Here is a 27,009-nt window from a genome sequence, read left to right as displayed (position 1 = left end):
ATTTGGGGGGAAAAGTGTTTAAACCTCAAAAGACTGATTTATAGACCATCTTTTTCATAGCACTTCCAGGACAAAGTAGTACAAAATGCTATTTGTTTTTCAATATAAATGTCTTCTAGGTCTAATCGCATCTAGGAAAGCAAGCTGTGGTTATGGTTCCATTTAAATGGATGATGTGGTCCACAGGGGTTAGTGAGGTTCTGACAGGCCACCAGAAGTGATGGGGGCTCCCAGGCTTTCAGCAGCCTCGGGTGAACAATTCCGAAGGCCGGCGGGTGGGTTTCTTACCTCCCATCAGCCTCTTTTCTACAGCCGGTAATCACTTGCACCTCATATGGAAGTTGTTTTTCTCCTGTATGTATATTTTACAGTAAATTAGATAGAGCTGCAGCTCTGTGGAAGGCACTGAACAGTGTGTGTGTGTGTGTGTGTGTGTGTGTGTGTGTGTGTGTGTGTGCTCAGCCTCCCAGGGCCAGGAGGTGTGGACTGCCGCACTGTCCTCTCCCTCAATAACCCCAGGCCCCAGCCACGTGCAGACGGCATCCAAGGGTGAGTTGAGGAGCCAGAGCCCAGAGTAGGCTCCTCGACCTGGGCCCCGAACAGCCCCAGTTGGGAATTCCTAGGATTGCTGAGCTCTCAGCAAGCACTTTAATCTTGTCCCCTACCAGATGTTTTCCTTACTGAGCACAAAAACTGCATCAGAAAAACATTAAGAAGACTGAAATGAGTGAGGAGATGAAAAAAAAAAACCCAAACGATCAAAACTCACAACAGGGAGGACCAAAGCAGTGGTCCTAGGAGGTCCAGGAGGGGATGCGGAAAGGGGACTCTCCTCTGCAGGAGAAGGCCTCAGCACCTAAGTCTGAGGGTGAATTTTGGAGTATTTTGTTTTCAAGTATAACTACCTGTAACCTATGCCTACACATTATTTTTTCTTTTCTAATCAATTTTGAATAAGAAAATAATGTTTCTTCTCGAAGTGGGGGAGGGGGAAGGATCACACAGAAAAGACTTCAGTAAGAATTGTACAGATGTTAAACTCTTAAGTTAAAGGAAGCTGGGTTTTGCCTGGTGCAATATGTTTACTTTTGCTTTTATTTCTTTCAAAAATGCACCTTTGCACTGAGAATTTTGTTATGCTGACCATCACAATGTGCCCAGCCTGCTCCAATCATGGAGCTAATTCACATATGTTGTCAGAAAACAGAAGCTACGCTAGGAATTGAGGGTTTGCGATCTCTCCCTGGGGGATGGCTGCCTCCGGGAGCCCGCAGTAGAGTCACCTACTCTAGGCACGTTCATTTAGGGCCCTCACTTTCCATCTGAGTTGACCTTTGCTCCATGTGCTCCAAAGGGCCAGCATCTTTACTGGAGAAGTGGAAGGATCACAGAATGGGAAGGGAACTGGAGAAGTCAGGTGAGACAGAGGGAGACCAGAGAAAGAAGAAGAAATGAGGTGAATCACAAGGGTCCTCATTTCCTCCTCCACAAGAAGGAAGCAGCAGCCTCGATCAGCTGCCTGATCCCTGCCTGCCTCAAGGTCACAAGGCATGGAGCCGCAGGGCTCTTCTGCTGTGATCTTCCTGCAGATACACTCAATTTGCCCATTGCTCTTCCTCTCTTTTTGATGTAAGATTTCTCTCAGGATTTCCTCCCAGACCTCACGGGTCACAGACTGGGAAGGAACTCAGATCTCTGCAAGAATGAGCCCTTCAGAAAGCCTGGACCCACAGAAAGCTCTGACAAGAACCTGGCCTGTTCTCTAGGTCATCTGCCTCATTCTCCAAATGGAAAAACTAAGCAGTTGGTGCTAATGGAACACAGGTCTTTGGACTTCCTGCCCAATGTCCTTTGCACTGCTAAAGGCACCTGGAAGTTCTTTTTGTTTGTAATTCCCATTCTTCGGCAAAAAATGACCAAAACAGTGGTTCCAAATCATAGTTTAACTGGACTTATTTTTCACTGTCTCTCTCCCTGCCTCCAAAGTTATTTCCATGGTGGCCTGAGAAATGACCCACATAATCAAGATTACAGCTGCAACGAAACAGTCCGGGTAAGGACAGCTTTCCAGGGCTCACGGGAAGACCCTCCTCTACCAAGTCCCTCTTTCCCACTTATTCCTACAAAGACTAAGACTTGACACATATCACCAGGTGCCTCAGCTACAGCTTCATGCGCCTCAGAGAAGAAAAGGGCTGCCTGCTCCCCATTTCTTCGAATCTGCTTGGCCTCTATTATTTAAAAAACTTTGCCAAACTCATTCACCATCACCAGCCAAAGGAGCCTGCTAGCCAATCCAACCCCACCCTAGGTATGGGGAGATTTTTCATCAGATTCCTCCTAAGACGTGCAACAAGGCAGGACTCATCAGGTTTCCATTTAAAGGTACAGGAAGAAGAAATTAAAGAAGATCCTCTCATCAAAGCTATGAAAGGATAGGAAGGGGACAAGTGGATCACCAAAGTCAGCAACACTGATACGTTGAATCGGCAAAGTACAGATGCCTTATAAAACATGCCGGTATACTTTGTTTTGTCTTGGTGGTAAAATGAAAATTGCTTGTAAAGACAAAAACAATTAACAAGAAAAGTCTAGGAAGTAGAAGGGACGTAAACTGGTCATTTAGGCCTCAGACTTGCAGCTAAATTGGGCAAAGGCAACCCCGATACTGGTGACGTACTCACTCCGCCCCAAAACCAGTCTGCCTGAGACGTGACACACCAAATTCTAGCCACCGTGGCCCTCCAATCTCATTTCAATTTGATCATGTTTTTAGATCTCATATTGTAACTGAATTGGAGAAAAGGGGCCCCTGTTGATATAGTTACCATGTAAGCTGGCCCTGGAGGAAGATTAACCCTGAGGTCTTGGAAGCAACACCTTCAGAGTACAACATCAAACCTAACTACTAAAGGGCGGATAGAAGCAGGGGAAGTAAGCCCCTATTATAAAACATTTAATCTCTATTTTCAATCACACAATTGTTATATCTGGCTTGAGAAAACACCAGCCTGAGCCAAGAAAAGTAAGAAGGCAACGTTAAAAATATATCTCTTAACACAAGAACACCAGCCCATTCAGGCTTGTAATGGGAGCTCACTACCTATTAAACATAAGCTTTGACAGTTCATCCCACTGATGCTATGAAAAATATACTTGCTTCCATCTGTCTGTTTGAAAGGCAGGCAGAGAAGTGCGGCTGTCCAGACCCCAACTTTATCCAATAATGACTTTGGGATTGGTTGTTCTTGGCCCCCTGTGTAGAAATGTTAACAGTGCTTAGAGTGTGTACTTAACACACCACACCAGTGAGAGTGGCCTTTTTCATATGTCTTACATATTTCAGATGTTAAACTATATAATAAAAACACGTACCGGATATCATCAAGTGTTAATAAGATTAATTCATTCCTAACAACTCCCCAACTGAGATCTGAAGGAAGGGTCGCAGGGTCAAAGTCAAGAGCAAGTTCAGTGCGCTAAAAGACTTCCCCGAGCTATTGGATGATGGCGCTACTACCAACAATATCTGGGGGTGGCAGGGAATCCCAGGAGGGCTGGAGCAGAGTGAGGCTCTGCCATTTTGACACACTACCCAAGACAAACTTGATGGTGCAGGTTGCTTTCTTGTTTTCAATTTAAATGAAAGTTAAGTTTCTCAATGAAATGACACTGAGGCCTGTTCTCTCCTGCTGAGGGCCACGGCGCAGGCAGCTGCAGAACGGCTGGCCCTTCACAGCATTCTCTGCCCCACCCCTACCCCCACCCTTTGTTTCCCGTCCAACAGAGGGAGCCAAAGGATGTATCGCCTCCCCCTGAACCTGGGCCAAGCCCCAACCATGGACTCAATGCAAGGGAGACAGATCATTCTGATTATCACAAAATCAAATTTTCAACTCTGTCATCATCAACCTCAAGGTTTTTACATGACAAAAAACAGTATTTGCTTTGTTTGCCATCATGTCAAACCGTGTCTGCTTTCCTGCTTGAGAGGCACACAGCTGAAGAGTATTTGCACAAGTATAATTTAAACCTAACGTTCCAAGGGGACCCCAGCTCACTCCTCAGCCCCCTGCCCAGCAGATGCTGCCCGGGCAGCAGCCAGGGCTTCATTCAAGTCCAGCACCCTGCTGAGGTGCCAGGCTCCTCTGTCCTAGGAGGACACCTTTCAAGGGACAGGTCCTTGACTAGCATCTGCCAAGAAAGCTGGGTTTAAAAAAAATGTTTTCCTGCTCTTTAAATCAACCCTAGGGACTGGATCATTTTATGACCCATAAAACTGTTGCAGCTTCACTACTAAAATGTGGGAATCTTATTTCCCAGGGCAAACGGATCACCACAAGGCTCAGGGGAGAATCCTGTTTGCTAACAAAGAGACAGACGAATTATGGAAGGCCGCCTTTGCCCACTCCATCCGATACCACTCCTCGCCCCTGATTTCAACAGGACAAAACTTGTGTCCAAATAAAAGAAGTCAGCTGCGGCTGCGGACAGCCCCCGGAAGTGAGACGCTCGAGGCTGGCCAGCCTTCCAGGGTCACCTGCTTGGTTCAATTCAAGTCAACAGACTGTTTATTAGGAGTCTCCCGCGTGAGGCGCCTCGCTAGGTGCTGGGGGTACTAAGGCAGAGCCCCTGCCCTGAAGGGCTGACACTCCGATGTGTACAGGCATGACTAAATGCAAGCAAAGCTCTCTCCTGGTCCACACTGGAGACTTCCCGACACATCATAGCATGAGCCTGGAAGGGCCTCACCACGATGAAACCCAATCCCTCCCTGTCTCTGCTGAGATCCCTTCTAAAATTCCATCTCCTAGAAATGTAAATTAAAACAACTCTAAAGTACCACATCACACCCATCAGATTGGCTAACATGGTAAAATAGAAAAGTGATAAATGTTGGAGAAGATGGGCGAAAACTGGGACACTAATGCACTGTTGGTGGAGTTGTGAACTGATCCAATCACACCCTTTGACCCAGCAATACCACTACAAGTACCAAAGAGATCACCAAAAATTGGAAAAGGACCCACACGTACAAAAATGTTTATAGAAGCTCTTTTTGTGTTGGTGAGAACTGGAAATTGAGGAGATGTCCATCAATTGAGGAATGGAGAAAGTTGTAGTACATGAATGTAATAGAATACTATTGTTCCATAAGAAATGATGAGCAGGTGATTTCAGAAAAACCTGGAAAGACTTATATGAACTGATGCTGAGTGAAGTGAGCAGAACCAGAAAATACATTGTACACAGTTACAGCCACATTGTGTGATGACTAACTTTCATAGACTTGGCTCTTCTCAGCAATGCAAGGATCTAAGACAACTCCAAAAGACTCATAATGGAAAATGCCATCCACATCCAGAGAAAGAACTATGGAGTCTGAATGCAGAGTGAAGCATACGATTTTCTCTCTTTTTTTTGGTTTTTTCTTTCTCATGGTTTTTCCCTTTTCTTCTGATTCTTCTGCACAACACAACTAATATGAAAATATGTTTAATATGATTGTACATATATGGCTTATGTCAAATTACATGCCATCTTGGGAAGAGGGGACAGAAAGAAAAAGAAAAAATTTAGAATTCAAAATCTTATAAAAGTGAATGTTGAAAACTAAAACTACATAAATAAATTTTTTTAAAAAGATGATCTATCAGGGAGTTGAATAGTCACCTAAAATGTACACTTCATTTCACTTTATAAAAATCATGTTCCTGAAAGATTCCTTTTTGAAGAATATTTCAAGATTCATTGTTGTTGGCAACGTCTCACTACCTGTCCTCCATACCCTACACTGTCTCTTAATCGGTGTGTGCTGGCTTCCTTCAAGCATCAGCTAAAGTTCTACCTTCACAAAAATCCCTTCTAGTCCACCTTCCCTCTGGTCTCATCTCCAATTTATCCTGTCTGGAATACATGTTCTTTGTATTCTTGTCTTCTCCATTAGACGCTGAGGTCAGAGACAGCATTTTGCCCTTCTTTTTATTCTCAGTACCTAATAAATGCTTGTTCACTGATAAACTCTCCCTCCAAAAACAAATGTTTTTCATCTCCTAGAGGAAGTCTACGCATCACTGCTCAGAATTTCTGAGGACTGAGAGAGGGGGCTAAAAGAGACCTCAGAGGCTATGAAGCCCATGCCCCTCATTATGCAGATGAGGAACCTGAAGCCCAGGAAGGCTAAATGATTTGCGCAAAGTCACACAGGCCATTAGCCTCAAATAAGAGGTAGGGTTTGAACCCAGGTCCTCGGACTCCAGAGCCAATGTTCTCTACCACACTCCCTAGTATGTATATGCACAGCTGGTGGTGCAGTGGATCGAGCCCCCGGCCAGGAGTCAGGCGGGCCAGAGTCCAAATCTGGGCTCAGAAACTTACTAGCTGTGTGACCCTGTGCAAGTCACTCAACCCTGTTTGCCTCAATTTCCTCATCTGTAAAATGAGCCGGAGAAGGAAATGGCAAACCCCTCCAGGATCTCTGTCAAGGACAGCCCAAATGGGATGATGAAGAGTCAGACATGACTGAAACAACTGAACAACAGCATGTATGTTACACACAGAGATATGGTACGTGTAAATTACAATTAGGGGATGACCAAACAAAGCGTGGTACCTGAATGTGGAGAAATACTACTGCACTGTAAGAAATGATGTGTGTGATGAACCCAGAGAAGCATGGAAAGCATGGAAAGGTCTACGATGCAGAGGGAAGAATACAGACCCAAGAAAACGATATACGCAGTGACTGCTGCAAAATTACAAAGAACCAGACACGCCCACCCCACCTCATCCCTCTGCACACTGAACACACCTTTAGATTTTGTCAACGTGCTGCTCAGTTACACTGATTCTTCTTCCTCTTCTTTTCCTCTTTTGGATGCCGTTATATGGCATAGCTCTCTAAGAGGGAACAACAGAAGGATACTGGGAAAAGTACAGTGGTTTAAAAAAAAGAAAGAAAGATAGATCTTAAAGAATAAGAACCGTGAGCTCTGCAAGAACATGGTTTTTACTTTCTTTGTATCCTCAGCAGTTAGCAGGGCCTGGAACAAGATAAAGGAGCCAGGTTAAAGACAAAACAAAACAAAACAAAGAGCGATGTTTTGATCATTTCTATATGATCAACAGGAGGCCATTAACCCTCTGTCCCTTTCTCCTAAAAATGTGAACGGTCCCTCTGCCACATTAGCCCTGCTACAAAAAAACCAAGTTTTTCTTTTTTAAAACCTGGCTCCTTTAGCCACGATTTGGTCCATTTCCTCCTCCTTACTCATCTTGTCCCACTTCCTCTTAGTCAGTCAACAAGCATTTGCTGAGTGCTAGCCATGTGCCAGGCTCTGCATTAATTGCTGGGATTACAAAGAAAGGCAAAACCACGGTTCCTGCCCTCAAGGCCATCCTGTGAAGAAGGCAGTGTGAGCATTAGCAACACCATGTTGCCATGGAAGAACGGAGGCTCAAAGAGATCCTGGAACATCCCAGACCTAAGTGTGTGAGCTGGGATTCAAACCCAAGCTTTGTTCCTCGGGGGCACACATGGGATCCCAAGCACCAAGCCAGCCCAACACCTTGTACACAGTAGGCACTCAATAAGTGACTCCATCACCAGGACTCTCTCTCTGCCATTCATTCTATATGGAAAAGAGTAGGAGCCAAGTGTGGGACGGCAGAGGATGGCAAAAAGCTACATCCAAGAAGACGGACGCTTTACTCAATAAGCCAGCTCCAGTTTCTGAGTAGAAGAGGAACGAAACCACACAACAGAAATACTAAAGAAAGTTACAGAATGAAAAGGACAAAGACTATTTTATTAGTTCCAGGGGATCACAGACTTGGAGGAGGAGAGGACCTGGGAGGCCCCTGAATCCAACCCCTTCATTGTACAAGTGGGGCGATCACTTCTGTGCTTTGCCCTGGGTCACCCAGTGTCTGAGGCAGGATCTGAACCCAGCTCTTCTTGACTCCAAGATGGCATCTATATGGGGAATTTTAAGTGTGAAAATTCTTCCTCCAAGGCAGATGAGCAAGTCATTTGTAATTTACAGTTGTAGACAGTTACCTGGGATAATGCTAAGATGTTAAGTAACCTGACCATGGTCACACATAAGTGTTGGGACAGGACTTGAACACGGGTCTTCCTATCTCCAAGGCTATCCACGCCCTCTGCCACCACTTAACATTTATCCAACAAACATTTACTGAGTGACTAGTATATACAAGGGGCAGCTAGATGGCACAGCAGATAGAATGCCAGACCTGGAGTCAGGCAGGCGCATCTTCCTGAGTTTAAATCCAGCCTCAGACATTTACTGTGTGACCCTGGGCAAGTCACTTAACCCTGTTTGCCTCAGTTTCTTCATCTGTAAAATGAGCTGGAAAAGAAAATGGCGAACCACTCTAGCATCTTTGCCAAAAAAAAAAAAGCCCCAAATGGGGTCACAAAGAGTCGGACACAACTGAAAATGACTCAACAACAACAACCAAATTCTGCACCATTAAGGATGGGAGAAGCGCTTAGAAGAAAAGCACCACAAAGCGAGGCATGCTACTCACTACAAGCAAAGGAAGAAAATCTGGCAGTTGAGACACAGGGAATAAACCAACACCTGCAGTGTACTTGGAAGTATCAACAAGGGCCAGGAAAGGCGTGGCCAAGAAGTGGCAGGGGAGACAGAATGAATCCTGCCTGACCTGAAAAAAGCAGGTTCAGGAAAGGGCCAACCGCCATTATCTTTCCAAAACAGCCCATACAGTAGAGAAGGTCTCCTAAATGGAGGCCGTCCCCTTGCAGAAATGTGCTGTTTCCTTGGATAGATTCCCTACCTTTCATCAAAAGAAAAGAAAAGGCCGAGTCCCTTTTGTAAGAGATTCCCAGAACACCAAGCCACGAGGTAAAGAAGAGCGGCCCTCAGATCAGGCCTGAGGCCGAATTCAGCCAGTACCTGCTCTCATAAAGCTCAAATTCTAATGGGGCCAGACAGCACATATGGGACCGTTCAGCAGCAAGACAACAGAACCATTCACTTTGGAGGGCTTCGAAAACAGCAGTTAATGACAATGAAGAAGGATTGCCCCGAGGAAGAACACAACCACTTCTCTGCTAACCAAAAAAAAAGACTTTTTTAACTACAAAGTTTGCATGGCGCCCAGAAATCAAATGGTCATAGAATTTGGAAAGAAAAGCTTTCCTTCACTTCATTTTAAACTCTGCCCTTCGAATATCATACGGCTGACAGAATGGAGAGGAGAACAAATCCCAGCAAACCCAGGCATCTGCATCCTCTTAGCAAAGTCTAATTGGTAAATATCCTCCGCTGGACCAGAAAAGCATTGGAAGGAAGCTCCCCAGGGTCAGCTGGGCCCAGGAGATGAACCAACATGAGTCCTTCTTTCCATGTCTACAGTGATAAGAACTCAAAATGACCTCCTGAAGAACCGAGAACCAGCTTCTGGAGCCAAAATACAAACACTTTCCATAAACAACGGGATCTTATATTTACTCTTCAGATGGTACATCATCAGGTAAGCTGGGGAAATTTAATAAAACCAATATGACCCAAACCGAAAAAAGCAGATAGTACTGTAAGTCATTACTGCTCTTTATATTCAGAAACAAAAGGAGCCCAGACATTTCTGGAAGCTCTGGAGACAAAGACTGAGAGGAGAAAAAACTTAAAGGAGAGAACCCTAAGCAATGTGGCCTATTTAGAGTCAGTTCTGCAGACACAGACACACCCAGCTCACCATCTTGCTCAAAGGACAGGAAAAGAAGCCAATCAAGAGTCCTGCCTTGCACAGGCGGCCCAAATGAGGCCTTACCTAGAAGGAAATTTAGGTCTCCCGCCTTACAAGGACTAAGAAGGAATAGGATTTTAACAACCGGCAGGCTCTTTAATTAAGACAGAAAAGGCATGCAAATCATGAGTCAGAGAGCACTCCAAGGGCATGCAGCAACAGTCAACGTCAATAGTCTATCCATCTAGTAAGACAAAAATTTCAATTCACAAGCCAGGTGTAACCCAACGAGGGATGACCACCTACTTCATAAGGTTGTCAAAGGACCACATCAGATCATATTTAGCACAGTATCTGGCACACAGTAGGTACTTAATAAATGCTTGTCCCTTTCTCTGATTCAGAAAGACAAAGGTGACATGTGAAAATGTCTTCCAGTCTCTCCATGCCCTAGTCACTGGGCAAAGAGAAATCTTCATTTAGTTAAACATTCAAACACTCATTGCCCACCAGATCTCAAAATCTAAAGCCTACCTGCTTCATGGCAGTCTCCCCAATTTTGTCCGAGTGCTTTCGGATACTTTCCAAGAAGTCTTTGAGATCGGACATGGAAACATCCTTGATTTCTTCCCGAAGCTTGGGGATGTTGTCCACCATAACCTTGCAGAAACGATAGTGGCTCACTTGGGGCAGGTAGGTATGTTCCAGGTGCTCCAGGGTTTTCAATGCTGGGTAATGTCTGTAAAAGGAATCCCACAGATTTAGTTCTGTCCAGGATTTCTTAGATTCACAAACTCCTTTCATCTCTTCTAAATGACAATAGTACAAAGTCTTCCTAAGGCAAGCTCATTTTCTTCAAGCATAAAGACAGCAGGCTTACTATTATGTTTAGGCATAACAGTGAATGTAAGAAGAACCTCAGGCCATTTAGCTTCCATATGTGTTGCCTAGATGAAGAGATACCCAAAAATGGAGCCATGGAAGATGAGGACAGGAAAAGCACATCAGCAGATGTATTTATGCAAGATACCATGGGAAGAAAATGGAGGGAAAAAAAGGGAAAGGGCTTCCAATGGCATGCAAGGCACAGAAAAAAACCCTCTAATCAAAGAGTCACAGACCCACAGAACTGTGATGAGTTTGAGCAGATGACATAATCAAGACCCTCTGCAGGCTGTTGCCAAAGACTGACTGTCATACTGAGCATTTATGTGTGGATTACAAAGATGCCCTGACCTCTCTCCCTAAAGAAGCTGAGCCCCAGAAAACCAGAAAGTAGACGGGAAGTACACCAGAAAGATTAGTCCTATTAAAAGGCTAAGAAGGTACTAAGCAGACACAGACAGGGACAGTCACAGCCAAGCTCTGGCATGGGAAGTAATGTGAAGCCCTGGAAAGGAAAATGACCGGGCTTCAAATTCTATCTCTCGGGCTTGTTACTTTTATTATTTATTACTTTTGGAGTGAACAAAAGTCAATGAACTGCCCTGGGCCTCAGTTTCCTCATCTGTAAAATGAAGCGGTAGGACTAGATAAGCAGGACAACTAAGGGGCGCTTGTGTGAGTGGAGAAGGCAGAGGGTGCAAGAGATGTTCTAAATCCTGCAGCGACAAGATCTGGCAACTGATTAACTACGTGGCATAAGGAGCAGAGCAATTCAGATTTACCAAGGTGGCAAAGCCATGAGGATGGAAGAGGAACAGTGCCTTTGACAGAAATAAGGACATATAGAACTGGACAGGATTTAGGGGAAGGAGATCATGAGCTCTGGGTTCCCTATATTGAGTTTAAGATGCTTCCACATTATCCAATTTAAAACATCCAGAAGTGCTGATGGAAGACTAAAGCTCCAGGGACAGAGCTGGGCTGAATGTAAGATCTGGGCCTCCGCTACACAGATCCGGCCTGGCACGCAGCAGCCCGAGGGAGTGGACATGATGTGGCTGGGGAGACAGCAGAGACTGAGAAGCAGCAGTGGGGCAGGCAGGACGTGGCCCAGGAAACCCAAAAAGGAGAGACTATCCAGGAGATGAAGGTGGCCAACCATAACAAGCATCCAGTTCTCAGCCTGAGAAAAGGCCATCAGATCTGGCGATTGAGAGATTGGCAACAATTCGGGGGGAGTTGTTTTGGTGGGGTGTTAAAGTCAGAAGCCACGTGACAATCTGTATCATCCCCCATTTCTGAAGCTCTCTCCCCCTTCATCTCAACCTCCTAGCTTCCCTGACTGCCTTCAAACTCAGCTGAAGCCCTACTTCTGCAAGCAGCCTTCCCCATGAGTTGACCCCAACAATCCTGTAAATACGGTATTTGCACATAATTGTTTGCATGTTGTCTCTACCATTAAGTTGTGAGCACCTTTAGAACAGGGATGTGGTGGGAAGGGGTGGGGGGGCACCCCTTCTTTGTATTTCTAGGGATGAGCACAGTGCCTAGCCCTTAATAAATGCTCCATGACTTGATCTGAACCATGCACATGTCACTAAAGCTTTAGGAACTTCAGTTTCTTCACATAAAAGCATATAAAATACATGAACTACTATTAACTTCCTCCCACAAGGATTATGCTCAATTCAAGGAACAAAATTTTCAACACACAACCTATGCACCTTCATATAAAACACAATTCTTGACTACCCAGAGGGAATAGCTAATCGAAACCAATCACTTTTATCTTTGGGAGCTTCGAATTTCAGCTTTAGCCCCTCCAACCAAACTTTGTGGCCGTGGCCAAATGACAAGGGCCAAGGAAGAGGAAGAAGAAGACCTGAATGAGTCAGCCAGCTAGATAGCCAGCCCTGGGAAATGAAAATGTATGTCCTGTTAACATAAAACAAGGTCCCTCTGGTCACTACATTTTGGAGGAATTCTTCTTCCTTCACTTGTGAAAACCCTAGCACCAGGAAGGGTGGCAGAGCTTTATCCACCTGCCAATTGGAGACGAGAATGCGCCTCTCATTGCCCTGGAAGTCTTTTTGCTCTTTTGAAAAATTAAGTTTGCCCAAGGATTCTAGTCTATTCAAAAGCTTATTCTGACAATAATGAAATATTCCTCTAACACAAGTCACATAAAGAAAAAAGGCTTCACAAATCACTTTATGGGCAGTGAACTCACAAGCACAAAAGATTTCTCCTTATACAAAAAAAAAAAGCCAATGCAACAAAGATTAGGAGGGAAGCAGAAAATTGGGAGAAAATCTTTACAACCACTATCTCTGATAAATGCCTCTTCTCTAAAATATCCAGGGAACTGAGCCAAATTTACAGGAATACAAGTCATTCCCCAATTGAGAAATGGTCAAAGGATATGAACAGGCAGTTTTCAGAGGAAGAAATTAAGGCTATCTATAGGCATATGAAAAAATGCTCTAAATCACTACTGATTAGAGAAATGTAAATCAAAACAACTCTTAGGTACCACATCTCTCCTGTCAGATTGGCTAAAATGACAAAACAGGAAAATGAGAAATGCTGGAGAGGATGTGGGAAAATTGGAACATTGTTACATTGCTGGTGGAGTTGTGAACTGATCCAGCCATTCTGGAAAACAATTTGGAACTATGCCCAAAGGGCTATAAAAATATTCATACCCTTTTATCCAGCAATACCACTTCTAGGGTTGTATCCCAAAGAGATCACCCAAGTAGGAAAAGGACCCATGTGTACAAAAATATTCATAGCGGCTCTTTTTGTAGTAGCAAAGAATTGGAAATCAAGGGGATCCCCATCAATTGGGGAATGGCTGAACAAGCTGTGGTATATGAAAGTAATGGAATACTATTGTGCCATAAGAAATGGGGATGATACGGACTTCATAACAACCTGGAAAAACCTACACGACATAACGCTGAGTGAGCGGAGCAGAGCCAGGAGAACATTATACACAACCACAGATATACGGATTCCGTGAGGACCAACCCTGACATACTTCGCTCTTCTCAGCAACACAAGGTGCAGGCACAACTCCAAAGGACTCACGATGGAGAATGCTATCTACATCCAGAGAAAGAACTGTGAAGTTTGAATGCAGATTGAGGCACACTTTATGCCTGCATTTTTTTTTCCCTTTTTTTTTCTCTTTTGTTTTTGTTTTTGGGGGTTTTTTTGGTTCTGTTTCCTCTTTCTCATGATTCATTGCATTGGTCATAATTCTTCTTCACAACTTGACTAGTGTGTTATACACAGAAGATATGTCGGATTCCGTGCCACCTTGGGGAGGGAGGTGAGGTAGGGGGGAAGAAAACCTGGAACTCAAAATTATGTAGAACCGAGTGCTGTAAACTAAAAATAAAAACTCTCAAAAAAAAAAAAAAGATTTCTCCTTATACAACTAGTTCCAGTCATTCAATGCTTCCTATCCCTCCAACTTCAATGTACATTTATCCAACTAAAGGCAGAAAACAGGTTGGCTTTTTTTTTCCATAACTATTTGTTTTTCCTTTCCTCCCCCTCCTAAAAAAAGAGTCATTTTCAGTTTTGCAGATTTGTTTCAATCAATGAACAAAGCAGTGTAAGGAGATCTCCCACATTAGGGTGAACTGAATGGCTCCTAATGCTCTCACTGCCTCTTTCATTTGTGGTCACATTTGCCCCAATCCCTTCCAAAAATAAAAATAAATGGTGGAGACTGAGGTCTCTCTCCCCAATTCAAAAAGTTTTTCAGTACAAGCTACAGTTAAGTCTTGGGGAAGTTGTTTTTACTCAGATTTTATAGACTCAAAGAACAGCACAATTCACATGGCTTAGTGTAAACAGGGCACTGTTTATACTACAATTAGGTACGAAAAGCTATTTGCAATAAAATGTGATTCCTCTGGAGAGAAACTTAAGAATGGATAGAAAGCCAGAAATTAAGCCAAAGAGATAAACACACTTTGGGGTTTCATTCTATTTCAGAACATTGTTTATAGAATGAGAGGAATCTACCCCTGTGGCCTGTGGACACGTCAGGCATTCGCTGATGAGCTCCACGGCCGCATGCTGCCAACATCTGGCCGGGGGAACAGCTCCACATTTTTCATGTCTCACAGTGCAAAGGCCAATGGCTCCTAGGAACAAGGAATGTCACCCCATTCCTTCGCTGTCCTTTTGTTGGCATACTTTATGCCCGTCTTTGTTCTCCTCCTCAAGTACAACAAGAAATTCGTAACTTCATTCTCCACCTCAAATACTCAGTGCAAATAAGTGGCTGTACCCCTGAGTACACAGTGGTCACTAGGGTCCAAGAAAACATGGACAGGGCCTTCCAATGCACTGGGACTCTTTCTGAACCTTTTATTAGAGAGCTGTACCTCACTCTGACCAAGTAAAACCTCCACTAGAGGTGTGAGGGAGAAAAGAAAGTCATGTGGCAGGGACTGAGAAAGGAAAAGAAGAAAACTGGAGTACATCCCAAAGACTAAGCCAGCTAACCTAACCAAAACAGAAAGCTCCCAGCCCTGCCGCCAGTCAAACCCCCAAGACCATCTTTCAGTAATTCTTACGGAGAAGGGGCTGGCCATCCCCACCAACTATTATCCATAGGACAGGAAAGCCAGCTGAGCTGAAGCAGAAGGCACCAGGCAAGTCAAATCGTCACCATACCCTGGTCATGTCACCTCAGGCCCTGATGGAGACAGTCCAGTCAGAGCCCGAGCCCAAGTGCCCTGGGAAGAGCATCCTCCGGGACTTCCTTCACTCTCCAACCACTGATCCTGCTTTCAACTCAGCCCCAGAGCCACTGCCTGAGTAATCAGCCCATGGATAGATACCACCTGGCTTCAGCCAGTGCCGAGCCCCACCTCCTCAGCAGCCACAGCGGAAGACCCAGAAACCAAGGTTCTCACCACCAAAGTCCTTGGCCTGTCAAATGATTCAATACCAGAAACGGATATGGATTTATCAATGAAAAAGCATTACCATCCACTTTGCCGCTAAGACCTTAGGACCACAGGGTGTATCAAGCTGGCTTGCAGCTGAGACCTTCTCTAACCTGTGTCTCCTCACACTAGAATGGGATCTTCTTGAGCACAAGGGCTCTCTTGCTCTTCTCTCTCTATCCCCAGTACCTTACACACAGGAAGGGCTCTCTCAGAGGTATGTACTGGGCCAAAACCAAAAACACTTTTTCATTCAATGTCATGCTGCATACCTGGTAATCTGCTGAAGCCTCTATGTCAGGGGTCAGCAAATTAAAGCCTGGAAGCCAAATCCAGCACATCACCTGCTTTGTAAAAACCATTCTGAGCTCACTGGCCACAGTTTGCCAAGCTCTGATTTCTATCCACCATTTATTTCTCCATTGCCCTTTGAATGATTCCCTCCTCTCCCAGACCAAAGAAAAGTTACAAGTTGACACAGACCAAAGGACCAAGAGAAGAATGTGTCACCTGTACCATCCTGAGGAAACCACAGATCCAATGAAGAAGTGAGCTGTAAAGTGAAACCCAATCAACCCCAAAAAGTCCCTGGGTCCGGGAAATGCTAATGGAAGACAGAATAGAAATCTCCCTATTTCTATCCTTGCTGTTCCAAGATGACACTGGAGACCGTGTTCCTTAACGGTGCTCGTGTGTGTGTGTGTGTGTGTGTGTGTGTGTGTGTGTGTGTGTGTGTGTCAGAAATGACCGGTGTCTGTCTAACCAGCAGGCCCTGGGCACAATGTAAGAGCATCACCTCAGTAAAAGGAAGTCAAGGTCAGCAGAAGCAGAAAAATCATGACCTACTCTCAACAAGCACTTCAACTGGCTGCAATAAAACATCACTCAATCAGCTTGGGACACTAAAAGTCAAACCAAAGATAAAAAAACTCTTGAGAGAGTCCAATGGCCAAATAGCCAAAAGGACCAAACTTGAGAGTCGATATTTGAATTTGGAAAAGGAGAGTGAATTTCCAGTTTCCCTCAGGCCCTAGAAGTATGGCCAAAGATCTCTACAAAGGCGTCTGAGTTCAGGCAAGAGTCTAGGCTTTATCATTTTATATACGAAAAACACTAACAGTGCCCAGTCCAGAGATGAAGTGAGAAAACCTTCTAAGAGAGGTTTCTTCTGGGCAGAACCCAAGGCAAGCAAGCACATGAAGAAACATTCCTTTGCATGGTCTCGTACCAGCGACCATCTGTCTGTAAACTTTCTTGTGCATCCTCTACTGTGAATAGTGAAGAAGACATTTCTAGAACAAAGGATAATAGCTAAGGCCATTACATTTACAGACCTGTAGCACCACGATCTGTGTCTGTGCCCCATTCCCCAATGAGATGAGGAGCTCCTTGAGGGCAGGAGCCCTAAGCTCCCTCAATTTTACATCTCCCTCAGCCCCAAGGAGCTTTGAAGACAGCCAGCAGACCCACCCAGAGAGCAAGCTCCCAGGAGAAGCTGTTGCTGTACCACAGAAAGGTGAGAAAGCCTAATGGAGAGCACCCTGGGTGAGGGAATCTTCCTCCTAACTGGTCTGAGCAGAGCCAGGGAGAAATTTCAGTTAGAGTTCAATGACAGGACAGACATTTCAGAAGTCCCTTACCTTTTTGTTTTCATCTGTTCTCTCAGTTTGCTGTACATCTCCAAGACTGGAAAGAAGAGGGGAAAATACCATAAGAGCATTACTTAGAGGAAGGGAAAGACAAATGAAGGCTGAAGGAATGCCCCAGACCCCTGCTCCATTTCTAACTCCTCACCTGGCAGACACAGCATTAATTTATCAACCGTGGCAGAAATATTTCTCTGCTGCAGTCGACACTGCTTCAGCTCTTCCATTGCTATTACCAGCTTGGAGGGAAGAAAAAAACTGAATGAGGCCAATGGTTGTAAATAAAAAGCTTTCCCCTACCTTCTTCTACCTTGTGTTCAATTCCCAGGAAATCTTAGACAGTTTCATAGTAAGAGCTGCCAATGGACAAAGGAGCTGCCTTTCCCAACCAATTAAATGTCCCCGTGCACCTCCTCATCCCCCATCCCCCATCCCCATCCTGATCCCCATCCCCATCCCTCAACCCCATTCCCCATCCCCATCCCCCATCCCCATGTGCCTCCCCACTCTCTCCCCATCCAGGTGCTCCTCCCTACTCTTCCTGATATGGGATTTTATCAGGTCTCAGAAAGGACATTTCTATCTTTTTCTCAAGTGTGAAGCTAGAAGGACATTTGGTCACAGCTGGCATGCACCTAGCCACACACAACCTCAGCGGGCCTTGAAACAAGCCACAAGCTGATGAGCTAGGGGCATTTCTGAGGAAGGCCTCTGGTAAGTCTAGGAACAAGGGACTGTTCTTGCCACACCACTAGATACTTGCAATGTTTTAAAGGTTGTTTTCTAAGGTGATCCTGTACCGTAGCCTCCATCTCTTTAAAAAAAGGTTCAAGAACCCAGTCTGGCCATCCACAATGCTCCTTACAGGAAGCATCCAAGGCCTCAAAATAGACTTGCTCAGAGAACTGGCAGAACAGGTTTAAAATTAGAAAACAGCTGTGGTGAACACTGAAGAAAAAGGTGCTTGGGTGAATCAAATCAAATCTAAATGAGCTTTAATTAGTGGTGTTCCTAGCCTCTGGCATTCATTGCAATAGGTCTAGAAGGAAAGAACAATTTTCTTTATTACCTCTGGTTCTCCTTAAGTCCCAAAAGGCAAACTAGTTTCAATTTAAAAGAAGAAGGGCTGGAGGTGCGATTTTATTTGGTAGAGGTGAGGATACTCTCTCTACAGTCACAAGATTTCTTCCAGTTCCCATCTTAGGGAGTTGCCCGGAACACTGGGGAGTACAGGGATTGACAAGACCCCCCAGACAGTGTGGTGGAGGCAGAACTTGAACCTGGCACTTCATCTACTCTGCTATATTGTTTCCAGACATTCCATTTAATAAGTTTTCTTAGTCCCCCACCATCCACCATGCCTGGAACACTCTCTCTTCTCACCTCCGCCTCCTGGCTTCCCTCAAGCCTCAGCTAAAGTCCCACTTCTGTCACAATCCTTTCTCAATCACCCTGCCCTCTGCTATCTCCAGTGTCTCCTGGGTGTGACTTGTTTGTGCACAGTGGTTTGCATGTTGACTCCTTGTTAGATTGTGGGTTCCTGGGGGCAGGAGCTGGTTTTGCCTTTCTTTGTATCCCTAGGGCTTGGCACCTACTATATACAAAGTATTGCAATATGGCTCCCAAGGGGAAAAACAATCCCTCTCTAAGACTTTAAGGTTTGCAAAGCACTAGCATGTGTTACCTGCAGGTGCTATGACTATCCCCATTTGCTGTATGGAAGAAGCTGGAGCTAAAAGGGGTTAAGTAAGCCCAGGCCACACTAAAGATCTAGTCAATGTCCAAGGCAGGATCTGAATTCAGGTCTTCCTGACTTGATATATCTTCACCTAGCTCTCTTAAGGAATTGGTATTTTCCTGGAGATGTATTATCACTGATCAGTAATAATATTCTATTTAAGTGAGTTAATATCAATTAACTGACTGTGCCAAGTTTCCATGATCAATAGTTTTGACTGGTTGTTGCTCTATTAAAAGAATGATAAATCGTTAGCCACGCTAGTTCTGATCAACTGTTCAGTAAATCCATTCCAGGATGCAGCCTCTTCTCTCATTTTGGCTGGCCAGCCTCTTCACTGACTTAAATTGGGTCAGATCCCAGAATCCAAGAATGTTCAGGCTGGACAGGCCCTTCCAAATCATCTGCACACACATATGCCAACCACTCTGTGGCTCGGATCCAGCCTCTAATCTACACTTTTACCATCACAAGCGCTCACCACCATAAACAGAGAGAACCCCAAACAAGATTATCAGAAGCGAACCATATGAGGCAGAAGAGGTTTTTCAAAAGGTAAATAAGGCTTACTTCCTTCCCCTCATGCTGTAGTTTTCTATTAGTATCAGTCACTTGATTCTGTGGAAAGAAGACAATTGGAAAGTCATATGAAACAAACATTTAGTCAGATTGCACATTGTTAGGGTAATAGGAGGCAAATATAATCAAAAATAAGGCTAGGCAGAGGGTATATGTTACATCTTTTCTGTAATTAAATACAATTTTAGGTTAAATTATATATATATTTTTATATACATATAAAGACTCACAACTTACAGATCCTTTTGCACAAAGAGAAGACTAACTTTAATGGAAGATAGGTTTTGAATCATTCCAAGCCACAATACTTAAGGAAATGGACACTAAGCTTTCATTCAAATTTGGGCTTGTGAAGGCTAACTGGGGAAAGAACATGCAGAACGTGGCAGCAGGCAGATACAAATCCTCGTAAGGAATGACAACCCAGAGAGTATAAACATCCATTTCTATAAAATGAAGAAAGGAGGAATGTTTCATCACAGGTATAATACAATGACCTTTCCCTTACTATGAAAAGAAACTGTCTGGGTGATGACTTTACAAGAACTCCGAGATGGGATATTAAGAAGGGACCACTTTCCTGTGGAGGAAGGGTATAGGCCAATGTGAAAATGACTCAGCCCCCCAAAGAGAGTGAAGCATATGGAGCCTGTGGTTGGGCCCAGAGAGATGTGAAATATTAATGGGCTGTGTCAACCTGACCTGTGCTTCACATGGCTATGGACAAAGGTCAAGGCCCCTAGAGTAGAATGGGCCATTCCAGTTTTGAGAACAGAAAAGAAAGGTAATTCACCAAGAGTTCTAAGGGAACTTCCTGTCCATTCTGTCTTGAAGCTATTGTCTGTGGTCAAACCTCTCGTCACCAGAAAAGATGAAGTTGTAACCCATGTTCTTGCTCTGCAAAGCAGCCCTCCCACTCTGGTCTGCCATTTCCTTTGTATGTTAATCCTACTTCCTTCTCCAACAGTTAGATTAGGCTAGAAAAAATGGAAGAATGCTCCTGATCCCCACCATGTTCTCTTGGATCCAGTGACACTGACCACCTGGCTGGCCCACAAACAAGACACCTCCTCTCTCAGCTCTGTCCACCATGCCTGGAATGCTCTCCCTCCTCTGCTCCAACTACTGACCTCCCTGGCTGCCTGTAAGTTCCAACTAGAATCCACTTTCTACAGGAAGTCTTCCTCACCCCCTCTTAATTCCACCACCTTCCCTCGGTTAATTATCTCTTATTTATCCTGTATATAGTTTGCTTTGTATAGATTTGTTCGCATGTTGTCTCCCCCATTAGACTGGAAGTTCCTTGAAGACAGGGGCTGTCTTTTGCCCCTTCTTGTATCCCCAAAGCTTAGAACAGTCCATGGCACATAGTAGGCATTTAACAAAAGTTGACTGATTGGTTGACTGAGTTCTGGAAATCCCACTTCCTCCAGTAAACTTTTTAATTTACTTCCATTCCACAAATACCTGTCTACTTTATGTGAGGCACTTTTATCATAAAACAATGAAAAATGGCAAATGGCCCCTATCCTCAAGAAACATACAATCTACAGGAAGGGAGACAATATGTACACAAATAAGTAAGCCAAAAGGCAGAGTCTGATGGGAGACAAAGAAACACCAGAGGAAAATCTCCCACTCGGTGGGACAAGGAAGGATTCCTGGAGAAGGGGCCGCCAAGGGGAGTCTTCAAGAAGCAAAGGTTGTGCAGGAGTGGAGGACAGTCTGCAAAAAGGCACAGAGACAGGAGAATGTGGGACAAGCCTGGGAAACAAAGAGTCGTACACAGAGACTGAAAAGTAGAGTTCACAGAAGAGAGAAAGAAGAAATAAGCCCATCGTCAGAAGGCTGCAGGTCTCAAATTCCAAGAGAAATTAGAAATTTCTTCTAATAATACTTCTAATTTCCAGACTCCTTCATATGCCAGCCCCCACCAAATATGCCTTATTTAACGTGTTTTTCTTTAACGTACAGTATCACTAACATGGCTACCCCCACACTGCCAGCCTCTAGAAGGAAGTCATGGAAGGGGCAATGTTCAGATTTTATTCCCACAGTGCTCAGTACAGATCTACAGAAGGGCTTACTCGATGCTTCTGGTGAGAAGAACGACGACTATTTTTATCCTTTTTTGTTCAAAACATTTAAAGGTGCTACGCTGACAGCCCAAGATGCTCCCGCTCCCGTTCATCAGTAGAACACATGCTATTGCCAAAAGACACAAACGTCCCCTCCAAAATGTGGAGATGCTGAGGGCTCCAGGCCAAGTCACACCTCTAATACCAACCAGCAGAATAACCTCCAACTAGGAAGTGTCTGTTTCTGCACCTCATTAAGAGACAGAATACATGTTAACATTGCTTTCTGCACCATCCATGGTAGAATGGTATCATGGTAGAAATCAAACCCTGACCAATGAATACAAAAGTTAAATCACAAAGCTATACAAATTCACAGCCCCTTCAGGAGAACGTTGTCAATGCAAGATCCTGGCATGCTGGCACAGTACATGACAGTTTCTTACACTATCAACAAGCATGGATGGGCAAATGTAGAGATACAGAGATATGGGCTAAATGTTGGGTGGAAATAAAATCGGTGAATGACAGACCCAAAGATTACTCATTCAAGGGTGGTATCAGCTTGGAAGGAGATCTCTCCTGAAGTTCAGACTAAAGATGAGCATCACTCAGGAGACAATGGAAAGGCACGTAGTGAGTGTGAGCAGGATGCACCATATGACAAAGGAGGAACTCTGAAGGACATGAGAGAACCCAACTAAGGGCGTCACCAAGGAACTGTATGGCAGAAAGAGATAAAGGACTAGTCACATGGCAAGAGTAGGAGGCGGGGAGCCAGAGTGCTTCTCAAGAAAGGCCCTGGTGAACTTTTGGGAGGATGTGGCCAAGAGTAAGACAAGCTAGGCAGGCATGGACAGACTCGAATCTACTCCCAAATGGCTGAGATCACAGATCTATCTGAGTACTGTGAGTATGAATGACTTGGTTGAAGGCTCCGATGGCCCGACTCTCCAATTTGCAGTTGACGTGATGCCTAAAGATAGTTAACCCACTGGATGACACAACATCTTGGCAGGACAGAGGAAATTCAGTAGGGACAAATGTAAAGTTCTACATGTGGGTTCACAAAACCAAGCACATCACTGGAGAGATGGGGCTGGACAAAAAGCTCTGAGAAGACTGGAGAATTTTAGTGGACCACATCCAGAAAGAGTTAACAGGGAGCATAAGCAACAGAAGTAAAAACTCCTTTAAGGCAGAGCCTACTGTATTTTTCCTCTTCCTAGCCTCAATGCCCAATGGGGTACCTTACACTGAGGAAGCACCTGACAACCACTTGACTGCTGAACTGAAGTATCCTACACAGCACAGAGAGCAATAACATCTCCAGCAAACACAGTAGCTGCACCACAGGTCAGGGTCCTGGTCAGCACACACTTGAGGCCCGTACACCTCCTATTTGGAGAGGTACAGGCAAGACCGAACACATCCACAAGAGGGCAGTCAGACAGGTGAGAGGACTGGAAAATGCACTATATGAAAACTGGTTAGAGGATCTGAGGATGTTTCACCTGGCAAAGAGAAGATTTAGTGAGCCACTGAGATAGCTCTCATGCAGATGAATTATCATTGCTGGCATTTCCGGAGTGCTTTCAGGTTTGCAAAGCACTTTATGTGTGTTATCACAACTGACCTTCACAACAACCCTGGGAGGTAGGTGCTATGACTATCCCGATTTCACAGACGAGGAACTGAGGCTGAATGAGGTTACTGACTTGCCCAGGTTCATACTGCTAATAAAATAAGTATCTAAGAGGGATCTGAATTCAGATTTTCCGAGTCCTGCCCTCTGTCCACTTCACATCCTAAACTTATTCTGCTTGGCCCTGAAAGGCAGAACTAGAAACAGCAGATGAAAGTCATCCTAGCTCAACACAGGAGGAAAATTTTCTAATAACATGTGTATGTTCCTAAGTGAACCTAAGAGTGACAGTCTCTAGAGAGCACAGGCTTCCTCCTCCCTTCTCCCCTCTATCAGAGGTCTGAAAGCAGAGGCTGGACATCCATTTGCTAGGGAGTCTGAAAAGAGTTTCTTGGTTAACCACAAGTTGGACCAGATAGCCCCTGAATCTCCTTCCCACTCTCGGGTTCTGTGGTTCTATAACGTACAGTCACAGTCACTAAATGATACAGTTTCCCTTCTACTCTCTCATCAGCAACCTCCTCTCAAGTCTCCTTTTATAGGAGGCTGGAGCCTCTATGAAACGCACCCTGGAAGCAGCTTGGGGGGCATGGCAGAAAGTAGTCCCTTTGCTCAAAGAGTTACCTTCCTATTGGCAGCCCACCCTACTCATTTCCTCCACAACATATAAGAAAGTTTCCAAACAGGAGCACAAATTATTATATTTTTATATCCTGAGACTCCAACTAGGGGGTGGGGAAGAAAAAGGAGAAAATCCATATGGAATAATTTCAGTTTGTTCCAAAACTGAGGCCAAGTCTGAATTCTCTTCTATTAAATGTCTAATCAGGCTTACTAAAAAGACAGAGAAACACCCCCAGACTTTGTCATTCTTCCAGCTTTCACAGGGATCTGCCCTACCAAGCTTTAAAAAGGATCCTCAGCTTTGTTTTTGTAGCTCTCCTCTGGCTAATTAATATTTCTCTTTGATTTCTTTTCCCATTCTTACTGCCCATTCAGATGTGTGTTCTAATTCAACTGAGCCTCCCTACTTCAACTGTTTGGTTGACGAGGAGATGGAAGATTCCTGTGGCGACAAGGGGGCTCTGCAAAGTGACCTGGAAACCAGTCAAAGCTCACTAAGTCCTCTCCACAAATAAAAGAAATTGCTTCTCCAAGAGCTTGGATCTGCTCCCTACTGTCTCCAGAGTGGGCCGAGGAGCCAATATTCCTATGAACGCAGCACTGCTCTTGTTAGAGGGAGGGTCAGAGTGCCCAGAGGACGTTCACAAGGCACTCCCAAGTCTCTCTCACGGCATGAGATACCAAGTTCACATGCAGTATCCTCCATTTCTTTGGTGTTCACTGATAAAAGTCAATGTAGCATAAAAGGAAGTGACAGGATAGCAGTCTCCTGAATTACAAGAAATCAGAGGACTCCCCTGTTAGCAATACATCAGAAAATTACCCAGAGTTGTCAAGGAACCTCCAAACTGAACGAGGTAGTGCAGAATTTCACTTACACTAGGTTCAGGAGGCATATGAACAGACAAGAGGAAGCACTGATGTGAACAAGAATCTCCCCTTACACCAGAGCCTGGAGACCTAAAGCTGTAATAGCTCCCCTACAATGGTCATGGTTGGTACTGTGGACATTACCTGCCGGGGCCTTTCCAAACACGCTGTGCTAATAGGAAGCTTCAAATACCCTGGAGGAGTAGTCAATCACTAAAGTGGTTCCTTGATAGAAAATCTGAGGATGATTTCAGTGTGAATAATCATGGCAAAGGCAGAGAGGGACAGGCCAAAACAAATTTACATATACATGCATATACATGACTATATATGTGTGTGTATACACAGATATATAAATATATTTATGTATGTATGTGGGGTATATACACACGCATACATGTTTTACAAATACACACACACACACACCCACACACACAGTGACAGTCTGGCTTCTGACCGCATCGTTCCATCTAAACTGCTCCCTCCAAAGTTGCCAGTGACTTCTTAGTTGCCAAATCCAATGGCCTTTTCTCAGTGTTCATCCTTGCTGGCCTCTCAGCTGCCCTGATGCCACCCATCCACTTCTGCCCCTTGATACTCTCTTCTCTAGGTTTTTGTGACACTGCTGTCTTCTTGTTCTCCTCCTACATATCTCATTAGTCCTTCTCAGTCCTCTCCACCAGATTTTCATCCAGGTCAAGCCCATTAACTGTAGGTGGCCCCCCAGGGCTCTGTCTTGAGCCCTCATCTCACCTGTGGTCTCATCAGGTCCCATGGATTCAATGATTATCTCTCTGCTGATGACTCTCAAATCTACCTCTCTGCTGACTGCCAGACTCTCATCTCTGATGCCTTTCAGACATTTCAAACTGGATGTCTCATAAACATCTCACACCCAGCATGTCCAAAACTGAATCATTATCTCTGCTGCCCAAACCCTCCCATCCTCCTAACTTCCCCGTTCCTCCTGGATGCATCACCACCCTTCCAGTGCTTTTTGTAAAGATGATGAATGAAAAGAAACATATGAATAAATGTGTAAATTTGATAATTAGCTGAAGGAACAAGAAAGCATCTTTTGATGGTGGATTTGGAGAAGATTATAAAGAATTACCATTACAAAAATGATCATAAGGAGATTACAAGTCATCTTTGGCTGAAGGTGGACCTGTAGTGTTAGGTGTGTGTGTTTGTATTTATTAGGTGAGGTGCCTGAAGAACCAATCAACAGTGCTCAAGTCTAGCTGCTAGAAAATGACAAGGAAATGATACCTGCAAAATGCCGCGTTTCTTACGGCTTCTGATTGACCAGCTCTCTTCATTTTTCACTGTAACAAACACTGAATTCAAATCTAGCATAGTCCTGATTTCCTTTTTTTCCCCTAAGCTGTGTCAGTCTCATATCAATAAATTCTCCATTTTTACAACTCTAGTTTAAAAAGTGGCTTGATCTAACAAGTTATTGAGTCCACAGCAAAGCCATTTCCCTGTGAAAAGAAAAAAGCCCATCTTGTGTTTATAGGACATCTCCCTCTCAAGGAGAGCTCCATCCCCCCAATGTCACCTGAAGGTTCCAACAAAGCCGGAAAGGGACAAACCGACCCATTTCTGAGGGATCTCTGAGGAAGACAAAAGCTAGAGTCACAACACTGGACAGCTCCGTGCAGTTTGGAGTTTTTTTTATTTCAAACAGAAACAAGGCAGGTAGAGTCACCTGAGGGCATGGCTGAAAGTAGCAGCTTCTGGCCTCTAGTTCTAATTCTCCACAGGCATCTCCATCACATGTGACCTCCCCAAGTGCTGTCAAAATCCTCACCAGGCCCTGTTTCTGCCCGACTTCACTTCTTACTTCATAGGTCCCGAGCCCCTTCTTCAACACCGGTGACCCCTCCCCCTTTTCCTCCCCACCAGCCTCACCAGCTTTCCCTGCCTCCTCACCTTCAATCTGTGGGCTTCTCCTCTCACTTTCAGGAGTTCAGTGATGGAGTCCACAAAGCCTTGGTAATGGAAGTTACACATTTTCTCAATCTCCCGGTCATGATTTCGGATACGGGATTCCAGCTTTTCCATGAACCGTCCATGCTCCTCACCATCATAGACAGATCTAAAACAGAAGAGTTTACATCCAGGTAAATCCTCCACCACCACCACCAAACAAAGTAGGAATACATTTATTTCCAATTAATGGAACTGGGAGTAACCAAACCTCAAGATGAAGCCAGAAGTAACATCACAG

At 44.5% G+C, this 27,009-nt stretch overlaps 1 protein-coding gene across 1 annotated transcript in view; it reads right to left on the bottom strand.

Annotated features, from left to right (window-relative positions):
* EXOC6B (exocyst complex component 6B) overlaps positions 1 to 27,009 on the bottom strand; it is a 618,488-nt gene that overhangs the window by 506,355 nt on the left and 85,124 nt on the right. The window contains exons 2-6 of the mRNA XM_036751845.1: positions 26,712 to 26,877; positions 19,548 to 19,595; positions 17,388 to 17,478; positions 17,234 to 17,279; positions 10,270 to 10,474 (exon numbers count right to left, since the gene is read on the bottom strand). Coding sequence (XP_036607740.1) covers positions 10,270 to 10,474; positions 17,234 to 17,279; positions 17,388 to 17,478; positions 19,548 to 19,595; positions 26,712 to 26,877 — 556 coding nt within the window. The remainder of the gene's footprint in view (positions 1 to 10,269; positions 10,475 to 17,233; positions 17,280 to 17,387; positions 17,479 to 19,547; positions 19,596 to 26,711; positions 26,878 to 27,009) is intronic.

This window comes from Trichosurus vulpecula, chromosome 3, assembly GCF_011100635.1.
Source record: "Trichosurus vulpecula isolate mTriVul1 chromosome 3, mTriVul1.pri, whole genome shotgun sequence".
Lineage (NCBI taxonomy): Eukaryota > Metazoa > Chordata > Mammalia > Diprotodontia > Phalangeridae > Trichosurus > Trichosurus vulpecula.
This window is presented reverse-complemented; position numbering and strand designations above follow the sequence as displayed.